This window comes from Microcebus murinus, chromosome 5 (assembly GCF_040939455.1).
Source record: "Microcebus murinus isolate Inina chromosome 5, M.murinus_Inina_mat1.0, whole genome shotgun sequence".
NCBI lineage: Eukaryota > Metazoa > Chordata > Mammalia > Primates > Cheirogaleidae > Microcebus > Microcebus murinus.
This window is the reverse complement of record NC_134108.1, coordinates 18209464-18236083: the sequence shown is the minus strand read 5'-3', so window position 1 is coordinate 18236083 and position 26620 is coordinate 18209464. Positions and strand designations below refer to the sequence as shown.

The 26620-nt window shown below is 36.5% G+C and overlaps 1 protein-coding gene across 3 annotated transcripts in view; it reads left to right on the top strand.

The window, feature by feature from the left end:
• Positions 1-406: 406 nt before the first annotated feature.
• Positions 407-26620, top strand: part of ADGB (androglobin) — a 146568-nt gene continuing 120354 nt past the window's right edge. For 2 of the 3 annotated variants that reach the window (XM_012752190.2, XM_076002882.1), the window contains exons 1-3: positions 407-561; positions 23468-23630; positions 26451-26543. In XM_012752190.2, coding sequence (XP_012607644.2) covers positions 488-561; positions 23468-23630; positions 26451-26543 — 330 coding nt within the window. In that variant the 5' untranslated portion in view covers positions 407-487. The remainder of the gene's footprint in view (positions 562-23467; positions 23631-26450; positions 26544-26620) is intronic. The other variant, XM_076002881.1, reaches the window with a different exon arrangement.

The window sequence follows — 26620 nt, the reverse complement described above, 5'->3', positions numbered from 1 at the left end:
GCAAAGTCAGCCTGACAGATGAACACCAATGCATCGGGGCTGCCCATCAATCCTACCGTCAAATCCATGCCCCCTGCCTGGAATCCTCCCAAGACACCATCTTCAAGATTTCCGCCGATATGTGGTGACCTGAGCTCTCTAGGTGCTCCTGTCCCCACTGGCAACAGCCTGCATCCCCAGATCGCGCCCCTCCCCCAACCACTCCCTCCCCCATCCATTCACCCCTCCCCCATCTTTCCCCTCCCCCCATCACTCCCCAACCCCCCATCACCTCCTAGTCCGTCACACCCCTACACCCCACCACCCCTCACGGGAGCCGCCCCTGCCTGAGCCCTAGGTCTCCAGGCAACGCAGACGCGGAGCCCTCAGCACCCAGACGCTCCACCCCCGCCTGCGCCGCAACGGTCTCCTGGCAACGCGGACTCGGAGCCCGCGACGCCCAGACGCTCCACGCTCAGAGCTCAGCCGCGTTGGGTCGGCCTCTGCCATGACCTCCAAACAAAGCAAAAAGAAAGAGGTGCACCGTATCAACTCGGCGCACGGATCGGATAAATCTAGAGAGTAAGAGACCTCTGTCTGCCGGGCCCTGCCTTGGCCTAGCCCCTTGGGTGGCAAACTGCCAGGGCAGGAGTTTAGCGGCCTCCTCACAGCTTCTCTACCCTCCCTGGGAAACGAGCCCCTGGAGGTGCTCGCTCCCTTTCCTCCCCCTTGTCGGTCTTGACCCATTTCCCCACTTCGTTTCCCAGGGCCCCTGGTTTTCTTGCTTGGATGCAGGGCTGCACTTCTGGCTCCCCTGGGTGAATCTCCCTGCCCCGCCTCCCCCTTCAATAGCCCACTGGAGCTGCTAGAAAGGTTGTAGCTTCCTTAAGAAAGAGGCATGTCGCAAAAGACTTCCAGTTAAGGTCTCATCTGCCTGGTCCCAATAAGGAGGGAGGGAGAGAGAGAGAGAGTGAAGAGAGATAGACAGAGATGTTTCCCTAGTTTGTATCTGCCCACTCCAACAACTAAGAACTTTAATCAGATAAAATGAGACACAAAGTGGCTTCAAAAAGTGAAAACAACATAAATATACAGTTCATCTTATTAATGTTAACTCTGAGGACCTATACAGATCCTAGCTCACGGAATCTTTATGGTGCCTGTCTGTCCTAGGCTGGTATTAGGTGTCATGTATTTGTATGCACCTGCCTAGCATTCTTATTTTTTCTTTGGTCTTTCATTTCCTCCTAGAGTTACCCAGTTATCAATAGCACAGGATTTGGGCTATTGTTTGAACTTATAAAATTTCCAAAATTGATTCCAGTTGTGAGAGAATGCTTCAAACACCCTGGCCTCCTTTCCACTCTCTGGAACAGGTCAGGTTTGTTCCCACCCCAAGGCCTTTGCACCTGCTGTTTCTTCTGCTGGAAAGCTCTTCTCCCCAAATATCTATATGGTTTTCTCCCTCACCTCTTTCAGGTGTTCACCAAAATGCCATTTTCTCCTATCAGCTTCTTTGGCCAACTGAGTTAAAATTACAACCCCTCCCCCCTACTTCCCTGGCAAAACCAAAACCAAAACTAAACAAAAAGAAACAAATTCCCTGTCTTCCTTCACTGCTTTATTTTTCTTCATTGTTCTTTTTTGTCTTTTTGCTCATTTAACATACTATATACTTCACTTTTAAAAAGTTATGTTTTTTCATTTGTCTTCCCAATAGAATATAAGTTCTATGAAGGTAGGGATTTTACCTTTTCTATTTTATACACTGTTGAATCCTTAGAGTTTAGAGTGGTTCCTGGGTCATACAAAGTAAGCCTCAAAAATGTTTATTGAATGATTATATGACAATAATTAAGATACTAGCAGGGTTGCAAGAGAATTTTGAATATACCAAAAAAAAAAAAAACTGAGTCTATGTTGGTTATAATTAACACATGTTGAAAGCATTACAACTCTTTCGGAGCTTGGGGAAATTTTTCAACTTTAAGAAATTTATATGCAGAAAAAGATGAGATTGTTAACTGCCATACAGATACTGATCAAACCAGATACCATAAAACACATTATGTGACCTAGTCTTGTGATGGTTGTATCACACCATAGAGATACAGTTCCTGCCTGTTAAGAAGCTAACTCTTCCCTTGCTGGAACTTCTCATTTCTTTTTGAGATGATAATGTATTTCTAACATGTTTCTTTTTTTCCACAAAATATCTAAATTAAATTATACCAATAAAAATATATGTATATATTTATGAAAATAGAGGAAGGGCAAATAGTTATTTTAAAAACTATGATTTTCTAGAAATGATTAAGCATTAAATACCAAATTATTAGATTTTGCTGTAGCATTAAATGATAGGATGTGAAATTCACTATAATTCAGGTCTATCCTTTAAGTTTAACTGAAAAACTAATCATAGATATCAGGCTAAGTCATAGAAACAAGACAAATAAAGTATCACCCAGTATGAGACACAGGGATCAAAGTCTAGCAAGGCTCTAGTGTGATTGTCATTTGGAATATGCTGGGGGTGATTTAGAGTAAGTTTTTATGTCATTTTATCACACCTTGTAAATGTGGCTACTTATCTATTTCCAGTAAATGCAACCAACTCTAATATGGTCCTGGATACAGAAATAAGAGAAACAAAATCTTCATAGTCTTGAAAATGGCCATCCCACAGAACCTAGAGCTGCCATCAGTAATATCTTTTTTTGTTTTTTTGCCCTATATCAGAATGGGGATAAGGACCATGTCTGTTTTTTTGCCTAGTATGGTGACTAGCACATAATAAGCACTTGCCATTTGTGTATTGAATTAGCTCTTAGTTTAGTTACCTGCCTTGCTTTTCATTCCTTGTGAATTTGATTGAAGATCAAGTCTCCTTCCCTTTCCTATTTGATCTGCTGTTGGCCAAGTTCAAAACCTGAGATGTTACAATTAATTACAGCAGAATCATCTATATCCATCTATAACTAAATTCATAAGTAAATATGACTTTGAATCAGCAAAAAAAAAAAAAAATCATGTCAGATAACTGAGCTGTCAGTTTTTACATTAGATTAAATTATCTCTATAGTTCTATGTTCTCTAGGTCTCTGTATCAGCCAGTATGAAATCTCTATTCTAGGGTTCACATTGGCATCAATTCTTCTGTGACACTGGACAAGTCATTTTTTATTCTGACATTTGGTTTTATCTTCTTTACATGGAAGGCCCTCTAATTAAAATTGCTCTCACTCCAAAACTTCCTGTCCTCCATTCCCTACTTTGTATTTTCCTTCAGCTCTAAACTTCCATGATGTATCATATTTTTATTTTCAATTCCACTGGGTCCATAATAAGAGAGGGAATTTTGCTATAGTAAAATGTGTAAAACCATGATTTAATTGATTTTTCTTAGTTTCATCTTCTTTTAACATAACAACTTATAACAACTGTCACAGATTATAACTCTCATTATCAGTATCTGTCTTAGTTTGAGCTTCTATAACAGAATATCATAGACTGGGTGGTTTAAGCAACAAACATTTATTTCTAACAGTTCTGGGGACTAGAAGTTCGAGATCAAGGTGCCAGCATGACTCTGTTCTGGTGAGGGCCTTCTTCTTAATTCACAGATATCCATCCTCTTGTACCCTTATATGGTGGAAAGAGAGAAGACTGGCTCTATTTCTCTTCTTATAAGGACACTAATCCCATCACAAGGGAGCCACCTAATGACCTAATTACCTCCTAAATGCCCCATGTCCTAATACCATCCCATTGGGTGCTAGAGTTTCAACATATAAATTTAGAGGGGACACAGATATGCAGTCTGCAAGAGTATCCAATGATAATTAGCAATTATAAACTAATTTAAATTAATTGGTAAATCTAATTTATTTGAAAACTAATAGGCAAAAATTCTTTTACAAGTTAGATGACATTGGAAGTATTCATATTGATGCAAAGACAAAAATATGATCTTAGAAGTACTAAAAGTGAGTTTTTGTGTAGATCATGAATAAATAAAGAGAGGCAAAAGAAGATATACAATTTTAGTATTAATAGTCATTAGAAGTATCAATGCATATGCTTTATACACTAAAATATATGGAACTTTAATGGACACTTTGAGATAAGGGCATAATTTGGTGTTTATAGTCATAAAATTTTGTTCCACTTCTAATAGCTCATTCTAACCAGGACTGAAAAACAGGTAACCTGTTAAACTAACAAGAACCATGCAACCTTCTAGATGTGTAATGATGAAATATCATTAAACCTCTTTCAAAAACAGAATGTAATATATATTTCACAATCCTCACGTTAATCTGTCTTTATGACTGAAATTTACATCTAAATTTTATAGAATTTTCAAAAAAGATCAACATATCTTTCTATATGAAATTCGAAAAGAGAACTATTAGTAGTACAAAAGATGAATTATGATTAATACCATGAAAGCAACATAAAATAAAGGAATAAATATCATACTGAGCATTAAATGAAGTGAATTCTTGGTTATCTGAGGTCCAAGAGAGACCTGATTCAATAAACCAGGCAGCAGCGGCTGGTAGGTAATCAGTCCCTCTACCTGCAGAGGTTAGACAAGAAATCCCCCAAAAGAGAGCCAGACACAGTGGGAAGGTGCCTTTTATAGTTTTAGGCCCCATGACTTCACCGTCCACACTGAAAGGCAGAGGTAAGAGGTGGACCCTGAAGAAAACAATCCGGGTCATACTGAGTTCTGTGATTTCTGCAGGTGACTTCTGTGAACCTCAACAACTAAAGTCAATTAACCAATTTAAAGAGTCAATTAGCCAATTTAAAAACTTCAGTGACAGAAGCTTCCCCAGAGGAAAGCCTATTCTTTATTTTCATTTCCCAACTATATATTGAGCATTTCTCATGTCTAAGTCACTGGCAGGCCCCAGATAATAAGGAATTGTAAAATATGCTACCTTCTATCAAAGGATTTGTAATCTGGGGCTGGGAGAGGGGGACTAAGATTCATATAGAAGTAACTAGGATACAGGGTAATGTCACATTAGTCAAAGGGTACTTATTCCATAGAATGAATTATTTGTTGGCGTGAGGTTAGATCAGAGAAATCCAGAGACTCCTAATATGAGAGCTATATGAGAGGAGAGAAAGGTCACTTCCAACTGGAACTGATCTGTCATCACCTCTCTCTAACAGCCACTCCCCAATTGTGAAAGGGACAGGTGAGTGGGATGGTTAGTGTAGGCAATGGGAATGTGTGGGGCACAGAAAGTCATCCAGGTTGTCTTGTAAGGCATCTAAGGTGAGTACGCAGCAGAATGAGAGGAAAAAGTAATAAACGCTCTGTGTAGTGGGGAAACACAGATGGTTTTAAGTATCAAAATGTTGATTTCTGAAGCAATTACATAGAATGTATGCTGGATTAAGAATGGTCATGGTCTTGAGATAATGGGGGATGCCTGATTCTGGGCACTCCTGATGGTGGTGAGGAGCAGATGAAAAGGAGGGTGGGTGTGCAGAGCAGATCTATAAGGAGGTTGTGGTCAAAGCCTACACAAGCCAAGTTTCCAATCTTCAGCTGCAGTGCAATACACAATGATGATGGCCATGATGCCACCATGTCTGAAAAGGAAAAGGAAAAAAATGCGTAAATGAGACTCAGGACAGATTTCTGAATGCCTGGCCTTGTGTACTTTGTGTTCTCTTCAGGGCCTGGCACAGTGTGTGTTTAATAAATGCATGTGTAATTTAATTGAATTGAACTGCAAACCCGGAGTGGCAACTGGACCATAAAACTCTCTGACTCAGAACCAGAGGGAAACCAGGAGAGCCCAGAGGGAAGAGGCCCTGTCATAGTCATCTGCAGCACCTGGGGCAACGCTTGGCACAGATTAGGACATTTTATAAATGTCAGTAGCATGTTTTTAAGTATAAAAATCTCAGCCAAAAAGCTCTGTTTAATGAGGCTAGGAGTACCCCTTTAATCTTAATAGGGTCTGCCTTTAGTTCTCCCTTTGAGATAATCTAAATCTGAGCATTCAGTTAATTACTCACTAAAGTTCAACATGATTTAAGAATTATCTCTAGTAGTGAAATCTTTTCTTTTGTCTTCACCCAATTTTTAATTTTAAGTTTACTCTATGGAATTATTATAGGGGTAGAAGAAGTTAGACTGAAAAGATTTCAATTTACTAACTCATGGAATTAGTACTTCCTTGCTACCTAAAAACATACTTAATTTTATGCATTGAAACTAATAGCATTGTGCCAATGCTTCTAGATGAGCCAATTAAAAGTGACTCAATCTAAAGTGGTTATTTAAAAATATTTTAATTCACTAATATTACTTTGACATTTCCAGGTCACAGACTATTTAAATCAAGGAATTAATTTAAATAATCTATAAATTATGCCACCTAATGTGAGATAAAACAACTAAAAACTGTATCTAAGACATATTAAAATATACCTTTAATAAACTTGTATAATATGAAAGATTGGATAGAAATATTACTAATCTTTCTCATTTTTACTGTTGATAAAGAAGACATATACATGTCGTCATGGCATTGTAAAGAAGTACTAGACTAGGTGCTTTGACAGTTTATTGTAAACCTTATTTCCCAGGTAGATCTAAGCTAATTAATTACAGGTTCTGAGGCTATAGCCATGCTAATTTATATAGCTGAATTAACACATGGAACATTTTTATAGTAAATAAATGCTTATATTTTGTTTCTCTATCTCTCTGTCTCTCTGTCTCTCTGTCTCTCTCTCTCTCTCTCTCTGGCTGGTGTCAAAATGAATGCCATGGTCCAAATAGTTTGTAATCATTTTGATTCCATCATTCTGACCCGGTGAATGTCAGAATTTCACATCTTACTTCAATTAGGTTCTCAAAAGATCAGTATACCTTTCTACCCCCAGTTCTTCACCTTGCAGTCTCCAGTCCGGCTGGCTTTCAGCCACAACCTCTGCAGAGACTTGGGTCAACCCAAAGCTGCTATTCATCTTTGCATCTTTAGGTTTTCCACAGCATCTGACTGCTGCTATTCAAAAAATGCAACGTTTTGAGCATAGGGGCATATTTGGGGGAGGTATGTACTAAAAATCCAAGGGGAGGGCATATGTCCAGGTGAGTTATTAAATTAAATGGCATTAAATTAATGGCAAAAGCTATAAGGCATCAAAACCTTGTGTATGTACCAGCAAAAGAAGAGAAAGCCAGAGGGGCTAGGAACTGTTTTGCCTGCTTTTGCCCCCCAGGTTGAACCAGAGGCATAGTGAGAGCTTAACAGGTTAGGTAAGGTCAAGGGTGAAGGCTGTACAGTACAAACTGGCAGTGGGGCCCTTTCCACATACTAAAAAATGCAGATGAAGCAATTGGAAATTTGAGACACAGCCACATGTTTACCTCACCTTTGGTCAAGGTCTAGGAAGAATTTGGGGACTAGTTTGTACAACAAAGAATGAACTTAGGAGAAAAATAGTTGTGAGTTCTTTTAAAAGGGGTTATTTTGAGCCTGTGCATGTACTAGCCTTTGGGTCCTGCAGACCTGTTGTTTACATCATGGACTTTGGCTGAAGTTACTATGGATACTGTCTTATGTATTTACCTGAGCAGCTTTGCTGCTGGAAGGTGTCACCTCCTGGGAAATGGCAAAGATTAATGGCAAAGATTGGTGGCCTTTGTACCTTGGTCTGGGGCCAGCATAGCAGAAGCAGCCTGTCTCCCAGACTGCTGTCCTGGCTCCTTGTCTCTCAAGAGGGTGCAGGTGCCCATAGGGGAGCACAGGGCACTGCAGCCCAGTCTAGCCTCTCTGGTCCTTTCCTGGAGTTCTCCTGTCTCTCCCCTCTGCCTCCTGCCTCGTTTCCTTTCTTCTACCTGCTAAATTAAGTCATTCTCTAGGGGTCTTATTTAGCTTCTCTCTTCTCTCCCTTTCGATCATCTAAAAAAATTTTATTCCTTATTTAAGACTACTAAATTAACATCTCTGACCCTTATCATGCAATTAAGCTCAAGTTCAAGGGGACAAATCCACTTGGATGTGCTCTCCTACTCCGAATTAAATCTGTCCAAATGGAGGTCATCATTTTCTCTCCCAAATGCACACACTTCCATGTTGCTCACGTTAGAGAATGTTATTACTGTCTTCCCTGTCACCTTAACTCCAGAGGGCAGATCATTTGTCTGCCCTCTGCCTCTCCTTTGCCCATCACATGCAGTTGGTTTCCTTGTTCTTTTATTAATAATTCTCCACCTTGGCTCAACACTCATTTTCTTCCCTGCCCTCCTCTAGGTGAGGCCCTCATTAACTCCAGATAGAACCACAAAGAAAACCTTCCAATTCCCTTGCCTTTACTCAAGGTTTTTCCTTATACAATTAACTTTGCATAAAAGTGCTGTTTGTCATCTTCTTAACATACCATTTGCAAGGTAGGATGTTCCTGCTTTAAAAAAAAAAAAGGGAAAAAAAGGAAGCATGAAAGAAGGAAGGGAGGGAAGGAGCTGGGAGACAGAGAGAGAGAGAGAGAGAGAGAGAGAGCGAGCTCTAGCGAGCTAGCTGGAGCAGGAGCCACACTTGCTCTTAGCAATACGCTCAGCAACTGGCTTCAGCTCCTTCCTACTCTCTGTATTAACCAGATACTAACATGCTATTTACCATTCTTCCCTTTTCTACCTCTACACATTTCCCCATCCTTTTCTCTATGTTTATAGTGGCTTCATGCTACCTCCAATTCCATCTACATCTAAAGGCCTTCTTTTCCAGGAAGCCAACATTGACTTTCCAAGTCAAAAACAATTTCTCCCCCTTTTCTGAGCTAATAAGGCACTTTATCTTTAACTTCATTATCACCCTCTTTGCTTTTGCCTTTGTGTCTTAGTTATATAGCATGCATTTGTTCTCAGTAATTTTAAGTTGAGAATGGAAACTGAATCTTGTTAATCTTCGCAGTCACCCAACCAAGCACAATATTGAACTTTTAAAATGAAATGCCCATTTAAATAATTTTAGTAAAACCAAGTAAATAAAAGGTCAACATAACAACTGGCTTTAACTAATTTAAAACATTATTTTTTAAGATTTACAAGTTGCTTCCCTACATATTTAATTTCTAAAGGGTATAACTCAGAATGCCCCAACCCAAATTAAGTCAATTGTGTAATTCTATTCATATATTCTGATTCCTGCAGGGTGTTAGCTGATTCTACTTAAGAAGGCATGCTGATTGCACATGGCATAAATAAACTGCCTCCCACTACGAATAAAATCAGGTCCTTACACTGAACAGCATGCATTAAGAAAACAATGGCAAAACTCCAGATCTTCATTTTATTGAAATTTTAACATCCCTACAGTGAACCTGCTTCCATAAAACAATTTAATTAAAACAAATATGTGAATAAGTCCTTCTGTGTGTGTGTGTATAAGCCAGATTCAGTGGTTTTTTTATTGCATCAAAGTGTGTAATGACTTTATACCTTTGTACCAGCTAAAGTTTTCCTTGAAGATTTTTAACTCTTGTGCATTTTTTTATCATATTACATAAACTTGCTAATTAATTTTAGAATGTTTTTAAAAATCATTTTGTCATCTTTGCAAAGTATGTGATTAATAAGTGCTTTTAAGTTTAAAAAAGTAAACTTATTAGTGTTTTATTTAATAACAGGATTATAAAATATATTTTAACAAAATTATGAACTACTTCCATTATGTATAAAGACAGTTTTGACATTTTCCCAACTCCAAATTATGCAGAGTATTTAATTTACTAAGAATAGACACATATGAAAGATATATTATTTATAGACAAAATATGGTTCATTGCATCCAATTAGGTAATCAAATATAAAATAGAATGTAGATTTAAACTTAACTGTATATTAGGAGTTTAGGAACAGGTAATGTTGCTGTTATGAAGTGATGTTTAGAATTTCCTGAATTTGCCTTCCAAAATTTTTGTTTTCCTTCTTTCCATCCTTTCTTCCTTTCTTCTTTCCTTTTTTTCTTTCCCTTCCTCCCTTCCTTCCTTTCTTTCTATTTTAAACGAGTTTATTGATAACAAAAAATTGACATATAGTAAATCGCACATATTTAAAGGGTGCACTTTGACAAGTTTTGACTTGCATCTATACACATGAAACCTTCGCCATCATCAAAATAATAAAGTGACCTGTCATTCAAAAACGTTTTCCTCTGCTCTTTGGTGATACCTTCCTGACCCCAGTCTCCAGCAATCACTATTCTATTTTCTGTCACTTTATTAGTTTTTATCTAGGTTTTATATAAATTAAGTCACACCCATGCACAGCTTTTGTGTGGCTCCCCTTGCACTCATTATTATCTTATTTTTATTGGTATATAACAATTACACAAATTTATGGGGTGCGTATGATATTTTGATACATGTATACAATGTGTAATGGTCCAGTCAGGGTAATTAGGGTATCCATCATCTCAAACATTTGTCTTTTCATTGTGTAGGGAGCATTTCAAATCTTCTCTTTTCAGTTATTTTGAAATACAGAATACATTATTGTTAAATATAGTCATCCTACTGTGTTATTGAACACTAGAACTTATTCCTTCTAACTGTATTGTTATATCCATTAACCAATCTCTCTTCATCCCTCTCCCCTCCTACCCTTTCCAGCCTCTGATAACCATCATTCTATGCTCTACCTCCATCAGATCAACTCTTTTAGTTCTCACCTATGAGTGAGAACATGAGATATTTTCTTTCTTTGCTGGGCTTATTTCACTTAACATAATGTCTTCCAGTTCCATACATGTTTCTGCAAATGACAGGATTTCATTAATTTTTATGGCTGAATAATATTTCATTGTGTATATATACCACATTTCCTTTATCTGTTTATCCATTGATAGACATTTAAGTTGCTTCTATATTTTGGCTTTTGTGAACAGTGCTGCAATAAACGTGGGAGTGCAGATATCTTTTCATTATACTGATTTCTTTTCTTTTGGATATATACCCAGAATTGCTGGATCATATGGCAGTTCTATTTTAAGATTTTTGAGGACATTTCATATCATTTTCCATAGTGGCTGGACTAATTTATATTCCCACCCAACAGCGTACTAGCAGTCAGTCCCCTTTCTCTACATCTTTGCCCTGAGCATTTGAGATTGATTAAATTTTTTAAACATTCTACTTATCTCTTTTGTTGGCTTTTAGCTGTATCTATTTCTTTTATTATTTTGGAGGTTGCTTTGTAGTTAATAGTATACATTTTGAATTTATCACACTCTACCTACTTATGACATTATATCAATTCATATATATTATAAAAACGTAATAGTAGACTTATCCATCACCACCACCATTTTTCTATTGTTGTCAAACATTTGATTTTATATATCATAAACTCCATAATACTTTATCTGTTTCTATAAGCAGTTATCTCTATTATAAATATATTTTTTAAATAACTTGTATATTTAGCCCTGTAGTTACTACTTCTAATTTTCTACATTTCTTTGTGCAGATATATATTTCTGCCTGGTATCACTTTTCTTCTGCCTAAAGATTTCCTTTATTTTTTATTGTGTTGAATATTTTCTCCTGATGCTTTTAGCTTTTAGCTTTTTTATGTCAAAAAAGTGCTTATATCTCTTTTATTTTTAAAAGACATTCTCAATAGTTGTAGAATTGTAGCTTGACAGCTTTTTTCTCTTTCTGTTTTTTAAAGATGCTACCCATTATCTTTTCTCTTGCATTGTTTTTAATGGGAAGTTTGTTTTTTTCCATTTCTTTGTTCCTTTGCATGTAAGTTTGTTTTTTTCCCCCTTTAATTGCTCTTAGAATCTTTTTTACCAGTACTTTTAAGTTATTTTCTTATGTTGTAACTTGGCATGGTTTTCTTCATGTTTCTTGAGTTTGAGTTTCATTGAAATTCTTCAATCTGTGGGTTTATAGTTTTCATAAAAAGTTTTAAAATATTGACCATAATTTCTTCAAATATCATTTTTTTCTGTCTTTAATCCCTCCTTTTGTGATATCAGTTACACTTACATTAGGCTGCTTGAAGCTGTCCAAAAGTTCACTGATGCTCTGTTTATTTACAATTATTTTTTTCTTTTGAATTATTTCTTATCTTTTCAAATTTATTAATCTTCTTCAATTTCTAATTTGTCATTAGTACCCTTTGTGTATTTTTTCTCTGAGACAGTTTAGTTTTCATTTCAGGTATTTCAATCATCTCTTTTGTCTTCCTTGTCTCTACTTAACATGTTGAAAACATGGAATACAGCTATAATAACTATACTAATATGATTATTAGCTAATTTTAACATCTCTGTCAGTTATGAATCTAATTCAGTTTTTTTTCTCTCTCCATTAGTCATATGTTCTTATTTCTTCTCATGCCTGGTAATTTTTGTTTGCATAACAGACATGATGGTTTTACCTTGTTGAATGCCAGATATTTTGTAACACTATAAATATTCTTGAGCTTTGTTCTAGAAGGTAGATTAATTGCCTAGAAATGGCTTGATTCTTTCAGATTTTGCTTTTAAGATTTGTTTTGTGGGACCAGAACCATGCTTAATATAGGGCCAGTTATTCTCCTTGACTGAGGTAAGATGTTTCTGAATACTTTTCTCAGTGTCCCATGGGACTAGGAATAATAGTACTAGTCCTGACCATGTATGAGTCTTCCAATTCTTTTGAGTATTTTTTTTTTTTCCTCTGGCTTTGGGTAACTTCCTCATGGACATGTGCTGACAAGTATTTTGTTGAGTACTCATGGGTGACACTCTGAAGATCTCAGGAGTTCTCTCTTTGAAGCTCTCTCTGTTTCAGTACACTGTCCTGCAAACTCCAGCTACCTCTACTCAAGGAATCTTCAGGGATATACCTGGGCTACCTCTCCCTGAATTTTATTCTGAAAATTCTGTCAGGGCCATAAGCTGGGGCAAAGGGCTCATATCATTTGTTTCTCATCATTCAGAGATCATTGTCCTTCCTCACTTGATGTCCCCATCTTCAAAATCAGTTTTATGTATTTTGTCCACGTTTATTATTATCCCAGGAGGGAGGGTAAATCCAGTCTCTGTGACCCTGAGATGGGAGTGATATCCCTTAGGCTTATTATTTAAATTTGACACTTTGCTTTTAAATATTAAGATGATAGATTTTAAAGCAGTATTTACAAACACGTATCCACGAGTAATACTTTGCAGATATAGATAGCATTTTTTTTTCTTAAAAATAAAATCCCAAATTGGATATAATTGCAATTATATATTATATTTTAAAAATTGGTTTATGATTTATCAGGGACACCTTCATATAAGAATTTTGATTGGAAGAGTGCAATTTTCAGATCTGATGAAAATTATATTAAATCAAATATTTTTAATTATTATCATTACTGTGCTCATTTTAAAGCTGTATTTAAACTGCAGTGTTACTCTAGCTTCATATTTTAAACTGTGAGTAAATGTTAAAAATAATATCAATCTATGAATAAAATGTTATCTCTTTACATTGAGCAGTCGATGCTGACTAGAAAATCAAGTTCAAACTCCTCAGCAAAATCCTTGATGGGGTTCAAAATCCTTGAAGCTGTTTGCCTACCTTTTGTTTTTCTTCAACCTAATTTTCTCCTCCTTGCTATATATTGTTTGCTTATGTGGTACTGAAGAACTCATAGATCTGTCCACCTCTTCTGGCGTTTCTTGATTTTGTACTGTCTCTTGTGCTGTTCTTTTTTTTCCTAGTGATGCCTTTTCTCCTTTTCTAACCTGGAAAATTTCTCGTTATCTTTCAAGACCTGTCAGATGCCATTATTTTTTTTTTTTGTGGGAGGTTTCTCCTAATTGCCTCAACACTGGCACAATGTCCTTATTTCTGTCACCTGGGACTACTTTCATCTCTGCACATACCTTGTTATATTGAAGTTATCTGTCTACCTGCTTGCATTCTAAATAAACTCAACAGCAGAGGTACATGTTTACATGTTTCTAACCCTTTCATCTAGCAGAGTGCTTGTCACAAAGCAGATGTTTAGTAAATGCTAGTTAGAAATAAGTGGACTGTTGGTTGAGTGAGATTCCTTTCTCATTCTGAAACAGTATTTTTCTAAAATGTTTTATTCTCCAGATATATTGCTTGATTTGATCCTTATTTAAAAGTTTTTGCTTTCCTAATTTTCCTTCTACCTATGGCATAGTTTACAATTAGTTCTTGCCTAACATTAGAGTTATCCTCTCTGTTCTTTCTTAGTTTGGAAGTTTTACATTTTATTTCTTGGAATATCCTTATTTTTTTTTACATGTGTGTTTATCTTTAGATACTTTCCTACAAAGTCTACAGTTATTCAGTATCATTACTAGAAAACAAAAACAGAAACAAACTGGCATGGTAGGATCCCTAGAATTCCTCCCTCATCTCTTTTATTTTTATTTGCTAGAGTTTTCATTATAGCTTTTTAAAGCATAAAGTTATTGTTATTATTATGTTTGCAGGTAATACTCTTAAAAATTTTATCAAAATGTTATATTGACTCATTTGCTTACCATTGCTACTTAAATCTCACACTTTCATTCTGGGGTTATTTTCTGTCTTTCTGAGATAAATTCTTCAGTATATATATATTTATATATAAAATATATATAAATATATATATATTTGACAAGATTCTGTTATGATAAACTCAGTTTTAATATGTTTTTATTTCATTTAAGATAAATGTTTCCATATCACTTTTGAATAAGAGTTTACGTGGGTATAGATTTCAAGATTGACAGTTATTTTACCTAAGCTTTGAGATACCACTTCCTTGCTTTCTGGTGTCTACTATTGCTGTCAATTTGATTGTTTTTCATTTTAAGGTAATTTGAGAATTCTCTATGTCAATGGAATACATCTACATCATTGATCTATAGTCATTTGATATATCTAGGTTCAGATTGACACTGCTCAGCCTCCTGTTTATCCTATTTATTGCTTGATTGACTTTTTCCAATCTGAGGACACATCTTTTATCAATTCTGAACACTTTTCAGCTATCCTATTTTCAAATTTACCCCCTCTTCCAACATTCTAATAATTTTGTTTGTCTGGATCTCCTATTAAGCACATATTTGAGTTTTCCAATATATCTACTTGTCTATTTCATATTTTATATCTCTTTATCTCTCTATACAAATACCAGATTTTTAAAATTCTGCCTCCTAAATCTAGCTCTCTTCTTACTTCACCTGTACTTTATCTACTCTTCATGCCATTTTATCAAGTCTTTGTTTCAATATCTGAAATGTTCATTACTAAAATTTTTTTAGATTTCTTTTTTCATATGTATTTTTTGTTCAATATTTTCCTTGTTTAATTGCAAGGTACAAACCATCCCTCCTTTATCTTCTTGAGAGTTCAAAATGCACTCATTCTAAAGACTTATTAAGTTTGTCATATTACTTCTCTTTCCTTGGATGTAAGTTCTTTCTTCTAATCTATTTACTTACTGCCCTTTATAATTTTAAGCTTCTTGTTTTGCTTTGTAATTTCAGTTTTTTGGTTCATCTTAGGTAGATGCTCTAAACTCATGCATACTGTTCTGTGTTATGGAGTTTGGATGGGCTTCCAGGATGTTCAGCTCCTTACTCATTGCTGAGTTGGTATGCACTGCTAAAAAGGACAGGATAGCCATTATAATATTGAAATACTTCCTTACCAGCTGGCAAACAGCTGATTTTTTAAGCTTTCAGATGAATATCCTGCTCCTTTTAAACTCTGGCCTCTCTATCTGGGAATTCCAGGACCTATCCATAATTCAGCTAATAGGTAGTTAATAGATGAACAGAGGGCCTCTAGCACTCTATTCCAATACCAGAACAGAGACCTTTCTGATTAGTGGGTGGATTTACCATAAAAATTAAAATTTCTTTTTATATTACCCTATCCCCACCTTACCCCAACACAAGTCTTAACATTGGGAGGTTGGAGGCTTTTCTGCTGTCTAGGAAATGCTAGCCCTGATGCCACACCCATGGCAGTGGAGGGCTGCCCTCACCCTCCTTCTTTTTCTTTCAGCCAGCCTTTCTGTTTCCTCAGGGAACCATGGGCAAGCGACACATCGCCTGTTATACCACAAACTGTAGGGGGAGTTATGCCAGTCTTAGTTCAAAGCCAGGCACTTATGAGTAACTCTAGCCACTTGCTCCTTCACAAAACGTATTTCTGGTCTCCTGACATTTACAGGGTAGTTATAGTTTCCTTTCCAGCATAGACTTCTAGACTTTTAAGCTTTTGTTGCCACTGCTCAGTACCTCCTTGTGGGTTACACTATTTTAGCCCCCAACCCACCACTGTAGGTTCTTTCTGTAATTAGTCCACTGATATTTTTCAATGGCTTTCAGCCATGAGCATTTGCTTCCTTTGTGCTCACTCTCATTTCTCCAGTAGCACATTCATGTTTTATATTTCTACTCTAGCGATCAGCCTGTTGCCTCCTCTCTCCAAACATTGGTTTTCTTTGGAATACCCCATATTAAGCATTTAGAATATACAGATTTTATATTATACACATTTCTCACTGATTTTTATTACATTTTTAAAAAATAATGTTTCCGACATATTTAGACTTACTGTGTGGGGAGGGAGCCTTTAGCCATGTACTTACAGATTTATTTTTGAAATATTTTATACAACTTGCAATTTTAATGAATTAAATCACAAGTGTATGGGTATATTGCTATGTGAATAAAGTGTCTCTGCGAATCACTCTGACTTTTCAGTGTTGCAGGTTGGAATTTTCTAAAAATTGGCAACATTTATTTCCCAGTATCACCAGTTCCTAATTCTTCCGGCATTACTTTTGTGTTTAAAAATTATCTTTTTTTCATAATTGATGAGGACAGGAATAATGTGCTTTGAATATTTAAAGGATCCCAACTATGCTAGAGCAGTAGGTACGTTCTCCTAGTGAATTTCAAAGGCGTACTGTGCTGAGAGTTTCAAAGCAACATTTTACAGGGTCATTTTAAATCTCTCTTCTATTTGACCTTGAGCTGCATCTGAGCTTTGTTTATATCACATGTGTAACACTACAAGTGATCTATCACACTGGTATAAGACACTACTAATGAGAATCTTTTAAAGTAATATTCAATATAGATGGAAATAGATTTTATGTGTTACAAGGAAAGTAGGCCAATTAGAGATAAAGCTTAATAGCTTAAGGGCGGAAGCTAGAACATTTACTTACATTTGACAGAATGAACAGGGAAGAAAAACAATCTTAGCAGAGTGCTTATTTTTTAAGAAATTATACTTTCCTTTTAAAAAATAGATTTTAAGATTTTGAGCTTCCCAAATGAGGTAGTTTTATCATAGTTTTGGTGTATATAAAATCAGTAATTTTTTTTATCTGTAGGCTTGTAATAATGCTCAATAAAACAGAGATATTATAATGTACTAATTTATGCCTTGATTTTTCTATTAATAATATGAAAAATACTTCATTTTTCCCTGAAAACTATTCTAGTCATACTTACCTCTTTTATATTCTTACATGCTACTTAGGAACACTCCTTAACAATGTATAAATTCTCAAATTTTCTTTTCCAGCAAGATGGTGAATTGAGATTTTAAAAGAATGATAATATCTAGAAATTTCTGTATAAAAATAAAAGCCAGGCATGGTAGCCACACACCTGTACTCTTAGCTACTTGAGAAATCGAGGCAGTAGGATCACTTCAACCCAGGAGCTCAAGGCCAGCCTGGGCAACATAGTGAGACTGTCTCTTCAGGGCAAAAAAAAAAAAAAAAAAAAAAGAATAAAAATTGTGTCAGGATTCAGAAACAAGGAAAGGATTGAAGATCAGAGTGTCATGGCTCTGAGGGAAGCCTTGTAAGTCTTATAAAACTGTAATCTTTTGTTTTAGCATATATAGGACAAGGCCTTGAGCTCAAATGAGGAAAGGGAGTGCTTCAGAGTTTGGCAAAGACATGGTTATCCAAGAGTTTAATTCTCTTTAAAAAGGTGACTGAGAAAATCCACCTAAGCTCAGGAAGATTATAAGAAAGCTACCATTTTTCTCTGCCTGATGTCGGGCTGAACAAAAAGTCTTGCTTGAGAAATGGAAACCCTTTGAACGCATAGGTTTGAGATTTGGCTTATTCATTTGGGGTTTCTTACAGAAGAAAACTCAATATAATATTGAAAGTACAGTCTCTCAACACAGGGTTGCCTCAGAGCAAGGGGAGAGGAGGAGAAAACCCTGATAAGGATAAGCACATAATCAAAGAATACACAAAAGATAGGCAGAATTTACGAGAGAATCAAGTATTATGAATGTAAGGTAATAGAAGAAAAATCTGTAAGTGATATAGCATGTGTATGCTTATAATGATTAAAGATATAAAAGAGGAGATTCAAATCCTAAGAAAGGAACTACATTCTTTAGTCAATGCTACAATATCAAACAACCCCCAAATCTCAGTGACTTAAATGACAAAAGACATTTTTCATTATCCCAAAGTCTGAACAGGTAGGTGGGTATCAAGTGGTAGCTTGGAATGTTGTAAATAAGGGGTCTTGGCTCATTTCCTCTTGAGGTGTCACCATTTTGGAAGGTGTCCTCATAGAACTTAGCCATACACTGAGCAGGAAGAGAGTGAGAAGTATCTCACAGGATGTTGTATGAACCTGGAGGTGAATACTGTTATTTACCCACATTCTGTTGTCCAAGATGCCATCACGTAAACCTAGTCACACATCAAAAGAAATAGGAACAGGATTGGTAAGCATCCGGTCAATCTCTACCTACGTACAACAGTTTGAAACAGTTCCAATTAGGAATTATTAGAAATGTAAAATAAAGACATCCATTCTTTCATTTCACATAAATAGATGATAGACAAATTTCCTACTTTGTCCAGCTACTGGTCCAGTTGCTGGAGATGGAGAAAATGAACAAAAAAATCCAATGTTCTTGACCCTGTGGAACTTACACATCCTACCTGTGGAGATGCACAGTAGGGATGTAGACAAAGGGTTAGTGAGACTGTTGTCAGATACTACAGAAATGAAGCAATATGAAAAGATGTAGAGAGGTGAGGGTTCCTATAATAGATAGAATATTCAGGAAAGCACTTCCTCCAGCCCTCACCCCCCAGAGGTGATATTCGAGAGAGACTTTAATCTTCTTGTTGCTAAATTCAACATTTAGTTGTTTTCATTTCATCTTGACCTATTAGCTGCATTTGGGCCTATTGCTCATTCCCTCAGTTTTGAAGAAGATTGCTTCACTTGGTTTCCAAGACATCACCTTCTACTGTGTTTGTCTTGCCTCACTGTATTATTTTCCTATTGCTGCTGCTGCAAAAATACCATAAACTTAGTGGCCTAAATCCACACAAATTTATTGTCTTAGAATTCTCGAGGTCCGAAGTCCAACATGGGACTGAGCTGACAATAGGTTTCAACAGGGCTGCTTTCCTTTCTGTAGGCTCTAAAGATAGACTCCCATTCCTTGCCTTTTCCAGCTTCTAGAACCTGCCCACGTTCCTTGGTGCGTGGTCTCCTTTCTCAGTTTTCGAAACCAGCAAGTTTGCCTTTAATCATTCTTCATTTGTCACCTTTCCCTCTGAACTCTTCTGTCTCCCTCTTCCACTTTTAAGGACCCCGTGCGTTACACTGGGCCCACCCAGATAATCCAGGATAATTGCCTATCTCAAAATACTTACTCCCATTTACAAACTCCCTTTGGTCACGGGAGGTAACATGTTCACAGTTTTCCGGGACTAAGATGTATATGTATTTGGAGTGGGGAGGATTATTTTGTCTATCACATTCAATGACTACTTTTTTCTCAGTTTTATTAATCATTTCTTCTTTATCTGTCTAACCGTTAAACATATAGTACCAGGGTATAAATGTAGTTGTATTGCTTATTAGAGTATTAAAGTACTTTTTTATTTATTACAAGTACCTTACCAATACCTTTGAGCCCTAGACATGTCTGCCTTTTGCCCTGAGTCCCTTACCTACCCCGAGGACTTTACATCCCTGCCCCCAAAACAAAAATAAAGAATAAATATCTGGCCTAGCTAGAAGCTTTGAAGACACTGACCCAGCGTTACAGTCAGGCTCCATTTAGATTGGTTGATGCTCCGTGCATACCAGTTGTTAGGCATTTTGAATAGCATGCCTGGAAGTGCCTCTTTCTCAAGCAGTCATTTTCTTGGTGATTTGATCCTTTAAATACCATCTAAATGCCGACGACTTTCAAAGTTTCACTTTTAGCCCATTTTCTTCTCCTACACTTCAGAATCTTAAATCAAACTACCCATTCAACACCTCTTGAGGATGTATTTTGGACATCTAAAACACAACTCATTCATCAGTGAACTGCTGTTTTATGCCCCCTGCCTCAATCCTGCCTCATCACGCAGTCTTCTGTCTATCAAGAAATATCTACTCTACTTTCTTTACCTTGAAAGCATACACAGAATCTGATTATTTTTTGCCTTCTCTACAGTTACCAACCCAGTCAAAGTCCCCATTAGCGCTCACACGTTATTCCGAAGCCACATACGTTGTCTCCCTTGGCTCCTTTGGTCTTTTCTCAACATAGCATCAAGAGTGATCATCAAATTTCAGTCACATCGTTTTGTGTTCCAAGCCCTCCTTTGGCATCCTGTCTCGCCCACATAAAGACCAACGCCCTTGCCCTGGCTTAGATCGTCTCAACAATCTTCACATCTGTTACCTCCCTGCGATCATCTTCCTTTACTTCCCCTTTCGCTCAGCTGACCTCCGTATTATTCTTAAACTAAGCAGGTTGCTATCTGCATCTGGAATACTCTTTGCTGTTGGGGCCTGCTGTTTCCTGCATCTGGAGCATTCTTTCCATGGATAGTCACATGGCTTGACACCTCACTTTCCTTCACTATTTAAATATTACCTTATTAAAGCCATTTTCCTTAACTCCATTTGTAAAAATTGAATACCTGAACTCTTCAATCTCCCTGTCCCGTTTTATACTTCCTCTTGACATTTTTCACTTTCAAATATAGTCATGCACTATATAACGATGCTTTGGTCAGCAATTAACTGCATATGCGGAGGTGGTCACTTAGTAAGATAAAGTTAATTTGTTATTGAAGAAAGAAATTTTTTTTTATAAATTTAGTGTAGCCTAAGTGCACAGTATTTATAAAGTCTACATTAGTGTACAGTAATGTCCTAGGCCTTCAGTTCACTTACTAGCTGCTGACTGACTCACCTGGAGCAACTTCCAGTCCTGCAAGCTCCATTCATGGTAAGTGCCCTATACAAGTGCCACTTTGTTTTATCTCTCATACTATATTTTTACTGTGCCTTTTCTATGTTTAAATATGTTTAGATACACAAATACTTACCATTGTGTTACAATTGCCTATAGTATTCAGTCCAGTAAGTGCTGTACAGGTTTGTGGACTAGGAGCAATTTGCCAAACCTGTAACCTAGGTGTGTAGTAGACTATACCATCTAGATTTGTGTAAGTACACTTTCTGTTGTTCACAGAATAATAAAATCAGATAACAATGCATTTCTTAGAATATATCCCCATCATTAAGCAATGAATGACTGTATACTATGTATATTACTTAATTTATGCTCTTTATTTTGTTTCAAGAATCCACTAAAATATGAATCCACTAAAATATGAACCACATCAGATGTGGTTTCTTTGCTCCCTTATGGTCTTTGGACATGGTTGTGGCATTTGTAGGCTTAGAAGCGAGGAACTGAAGATAACTGGTGCTGGATAGAGGAGCCTTATTTTTTATTATGGCAGCTTGCTATTTTTGTAACATGGTGATTGAGTTGAACACAATCAAAGTACAGTAGTAACTGATTTCCCCTTCTTCCTGGATGAGTGCACAGATGATTAAATATTGATGTCAGCATCCTTGAACCATATCCAAGTGAGCAATGTTTGGCTACTGCTTCTGTTTGAAATGATGCTGTGTTTTGGTTGTGGTCTGCAGCTTTGAAGCGCTACTTGGTGACTCCTTTTTCCCATGGAGCTCTCACCATTCAAACATGACAGATCTGGTAAAATGCTAGTTAGGCTGGGTCTTGCTTGCCTCCACTCAGTCATCTTTGTATGAATCCAATAGTTCCTTCCCCTACCCCCGGTTTTCTTTTTCTTTTTTTTTTTTTTTTAACAGTTTTTTGCTTATGTTCATGAAGAGCAGTGAATACCTAGAACTGTGCCGTGAATGAAAGGAAATCCTGTTTAAGAAGGTGCATTTCTTTAGAGCTGTGTCATACCATCCTTTGGGCCCTCTGCTGGAAAAGTAGAATCAAGTCTCAAATAATGCCTTTTTAATTGTATCCTCTAGTATTACAGATGCAGGACAGTACTGTATCATACCTCTGTGAATGTAAAATATCTTGTACCTGCTTTATGATATATAGTAGTGACTGTGCTTTATCAGAGCTGTTTTTAATGATATTACTCTAGAATGTTTTCTTTCCAGATGATGATTCAGAAGCTAATAAAACAAATGGTGCCAGGTACCACAACAGTGACAGAACTTTGCTGTTTTCTGAGGTTTTGTTTTTTTACCTCTCTCTTCCTCCCCTTTTTTTTATGGAGTGTCCTGATACCTCTATAATATTGTTCAGATGACCGCAGAACCTGGAAAAGCTGTTGCTGCTATTGATGTATAACATACTGCTATTATTGGTCTTTTTATATAAATATATATATATACACAATATATATAATTTGAATTTTTGGAAACTTTAGCTGTGCTGTCAACTTTGGAAAAAGTATCCCAGTTTACCGTGTTGAGTTGGCATTATACAGAAATTAACAGCCATATTGGTCTGTTAATTAAGAAACGTTAAACTTAATTTTTTTTTCCATTTGTACAGGGGTAACGCACTGTATTAAATATGTAAGGTCTTATCTACATGGGTTTGATTACAGAAACTAATAAAGTATTCTCTAAATAATGAAAAAAATGTAGTGTCTAGAGTGAGATGGATAGCTTTTTCTTATTGTATTTTGTATTGTATTGTATTGATTTGTATTTTATGGTTTTCTTTTAAAATAATGATCACATAATACACTGGAAAAAAATCAAAATTAAATTTGTATTGATATTCCAAAAGCTATTACTATAATAAGTGCAAAGGATTTTCTTTAAGTGTGAATCATGTGTAAATAGTCTTATGTGTTTATGATATATGATAACACTGTGTTTATTTATTAATATCTTACATTAGTAAGTAGGAACTAATGCTCAAAATTGATAGATGAAGTAATCTCTTTGGGATCATTTCAGTCTTTAGAACTCAGACATGTGAAAGCTGTGTGCCTACAGATATGACTGTATTAAAAAATGTATTTAACATGACTCTGATCATAAGATAATTAAATTTATGTCACACAATCAATCCAATATTTTATCTCAGAGATTTTAATTAAAACTAACCTTCTCTCTCTTTCTCTGTCTCTCTCTAGTTTCTACCCTTTTGGCAGCAATGTACAATCTAGTTCTATTGAACAAAAGAAGGGGAGATTCCCCATCTGGCCAGAATGGAGTGAAAGTGATGTAAATGCAGAAAAGTGGGATGCAGGCAAAAGTGGAAAAGAAAAGGACAAAACAGCAAAAAGCCCTGTATTTGTAAGTAGACTTGAATGCAACTAGATTTCATTTTGGTTTTCAATTTCATGTTTGGTTTCAAACAATAGAATAAGATTTGTTAACATGAGAGCGTGCCCATTCTTCTCCACAATCTCCATTCAAAGGAGAAATTTTGTCTTTGTCTACCTGCCCTCTCCACCAGCCAATGCTTTGTCTTTCCCAGCCTTAGTCCTGAGCTTTGGTGAATCACATTTGGGTGAGTGGGAGGAAAGAGATATGACCACAGAGTCATAATGAAACAAGAGGGAAATTAGGAGATAGAACAGGTTAGCCAATGGATTTTGGACAAAACTAGGAAGCAGGCATTTCGAAGGTGGTTTAAAGAATGAGAGTCCACAGCGAACCTGTGATCTGTTACCTAGAGGTTCTAAGAAAGGGGATTTTTAAAAGCGATGTTACTGTGAGATAAAACCTGGATTCCTCTTCCTATGTTTCCAGGCTATGTGGATAAAGATCTGAGTTGCTCTTTGTTTACTTTTTGTACTGTAAACATGATATGTCCCTGAGATTGGAGCTATGTGAAGTTCCTACATTTTTCAATTAATTTAGATTCTTTTGCCTATTTTAAAATGTTTACTCTGACTGGACACAGTGGCTTACGACTATAATCCTAGCACTTTGGAGGTTGAGGCGGGAGGATCACTTGAGGCTAGGAGTTCCAGGCCAGCCTGAGCAACACAGTGAGACCTCTGTCTCTACAAAAAGTTTAAAAGTTATCTGGGTGTGGTGGTATGCACCTGTAGTCTCAGCTGCCTGGGTGGCTGAGGTGGGAGGATCTTTTGAGCTCAGGAGTTTGAGGCTGCAATGACCTATGATTAGTCACTGCTAATCATAGCCTGGGCAACAAAGCCACACCCTGTCTCAAACAAACAAACAAAAAATGTTTACTCTATTTGTAAAGTCTTCTTTGTTTAGCCTATGGGTCTGGGTTGCACTTAAAATATGACCTATTCGTTTGGTGCAGTAATTCATTTAAAAATATTTATAGAACACAATATAATTTTCAAACACAAACAAAATTGCCAGGATTGGTAGGTTGAACTCTGGTATCTCTATTTGCATAGAGCATTCTGAAATGGTGAAAATATTAGCATTTAATTTTTTTCACAAAATATAGCATCACAAACTGCATGATTCATATCAGTGATTTATTCACAAAAGATATTCAATAAAGGGAGCTAATTTCTGACTCTGTTAGCACTTGAAAAATTTCCAAATTAGCCAAATGTGAGGGAACACATTCTTTGTACCATATCTATAGTGATTATGGAACTTTTAGATACAAAGGGCTTTTGAACCCTCTAAGTTCAAATGAAAATGGGCATATTCTATGCATTTTTAGCAGCAATTGAAAACATAGGAACTGTGTGTGTGTAGCTTTCAGAATTTACATCAGGAGGATGGATTGTGCAGATCCTCAGTTGAGCAGTTAAGTTCTGGAGAAGACCTAGAGATGAGTCACTCCAAAGTGTGGAGAAACAATAGAGAGAGTAAAGGCAAAATGGCTTGGCGTTTTTGAAATAGGATATAAAAAATAACTCTTTAGGGAGCCTGGAATGCAAGCATGCTTTTTTCAGGGAACTGTGAAAAAATCTTACAGATCTCTGGAAGGTTGGGTATCAAATTCTGGGATTGATCAGTGTTATTAAAGCAAGGGCATGTGTGTTGGAAGAACATTTATTGGAAGAAAATCAGAGGGATTGGAGCAGTAGCAAGTGTGTTGGTCATCTGATGTCCATTTTATTTGATGGCAGCAAATAGGAATCAGGCTGGCTGAACATCAGATGCCAATGTAGATACTGTGGCGCTTGGATCAAGAGCCATGGTTAGGGAAACACAAAGTCAATTCTTGCTGTGAAGAGGGGCTATCCAATGGCACGTGACACTTGAGAACCTTAACCTATATCCTATTCTGCCACCATAGCTTTCAAAGGTCAGAGAGCACTAGCTCAAATTACAGTGCAAAGTGGTAACATCTGGGCTAGAACCTGACTCCCCATCCCAGTTCTGTCCCACAGCCTCAGCATTCTCAGCTCACAAAGCAATAGCCCCTCCACTGGAGTGAGTGGTAAACAGTGTCCAACCCTTGTGATTGCATCTCCATTAGGGGGTAGCATGGTAGCTCTTAGCCCTGATTTGAAAAATCCATATTTTACCAAGATTAATTGCCTTAAGTTTACAATGATAGCAGTTGTCCTTGGAGTTTTGCTGATACTGGTCTACAGTTTCATAAGATGTTACCATTGGAGAAACAAGAAAGAGAATACAGGAACTCTGTATTATTTCACACATTTTCATGTACAGCATCAATTATTACCTCCAAAGAATAAGATTTTAAAAATGCATAAATGAAAGTCAGTTGGGTCAAAGATCCAAGTTTTATTTATATATAATCCTGTTTGTGATTCTAACAGTTGAAAATTAAGTAAATATTTCTCAATCTTCTCCACTCAGTTAAAAAAAATTTTTTCAATGGAAAATATGGCCATATCTGGCTCATCCAAAATAGTTTTCCCAGTACCTAATTTACATTCCAAAGTAGCTCATGCTTGTTTGGGCTGCTTCCTCTACAATTAAAATGCTACACAACCATCCACCTTCTGCTAATGATATGCAGTATTGTTAAATTCAGTAGTCTCCAAATACTCTATGAATTAGCTCTAAGAACAAGCACTCAAATTGCTCTACACATGTTTATTGATTGATCAAATTTATGCACAGATTTGTTTTTATGAAGATTGAGTTATGTTTATTTTAATAAACCCATATGGAGAAAAAGCTTGATTTATTTTTATATAGCATTATTTTGAAGACCCTGAAGGAAAGATTGAGTTACCGCCATCATTGAAAATTTATTCCTGGAAACGTCCACAGGATGTTTTAATCCAAGGGGTAAGAATTTTTTTTTTTTTTACTATTAGGCAAAATACTTATTAATTATGGGGATGTCATACTCTAGTGATAAAAAT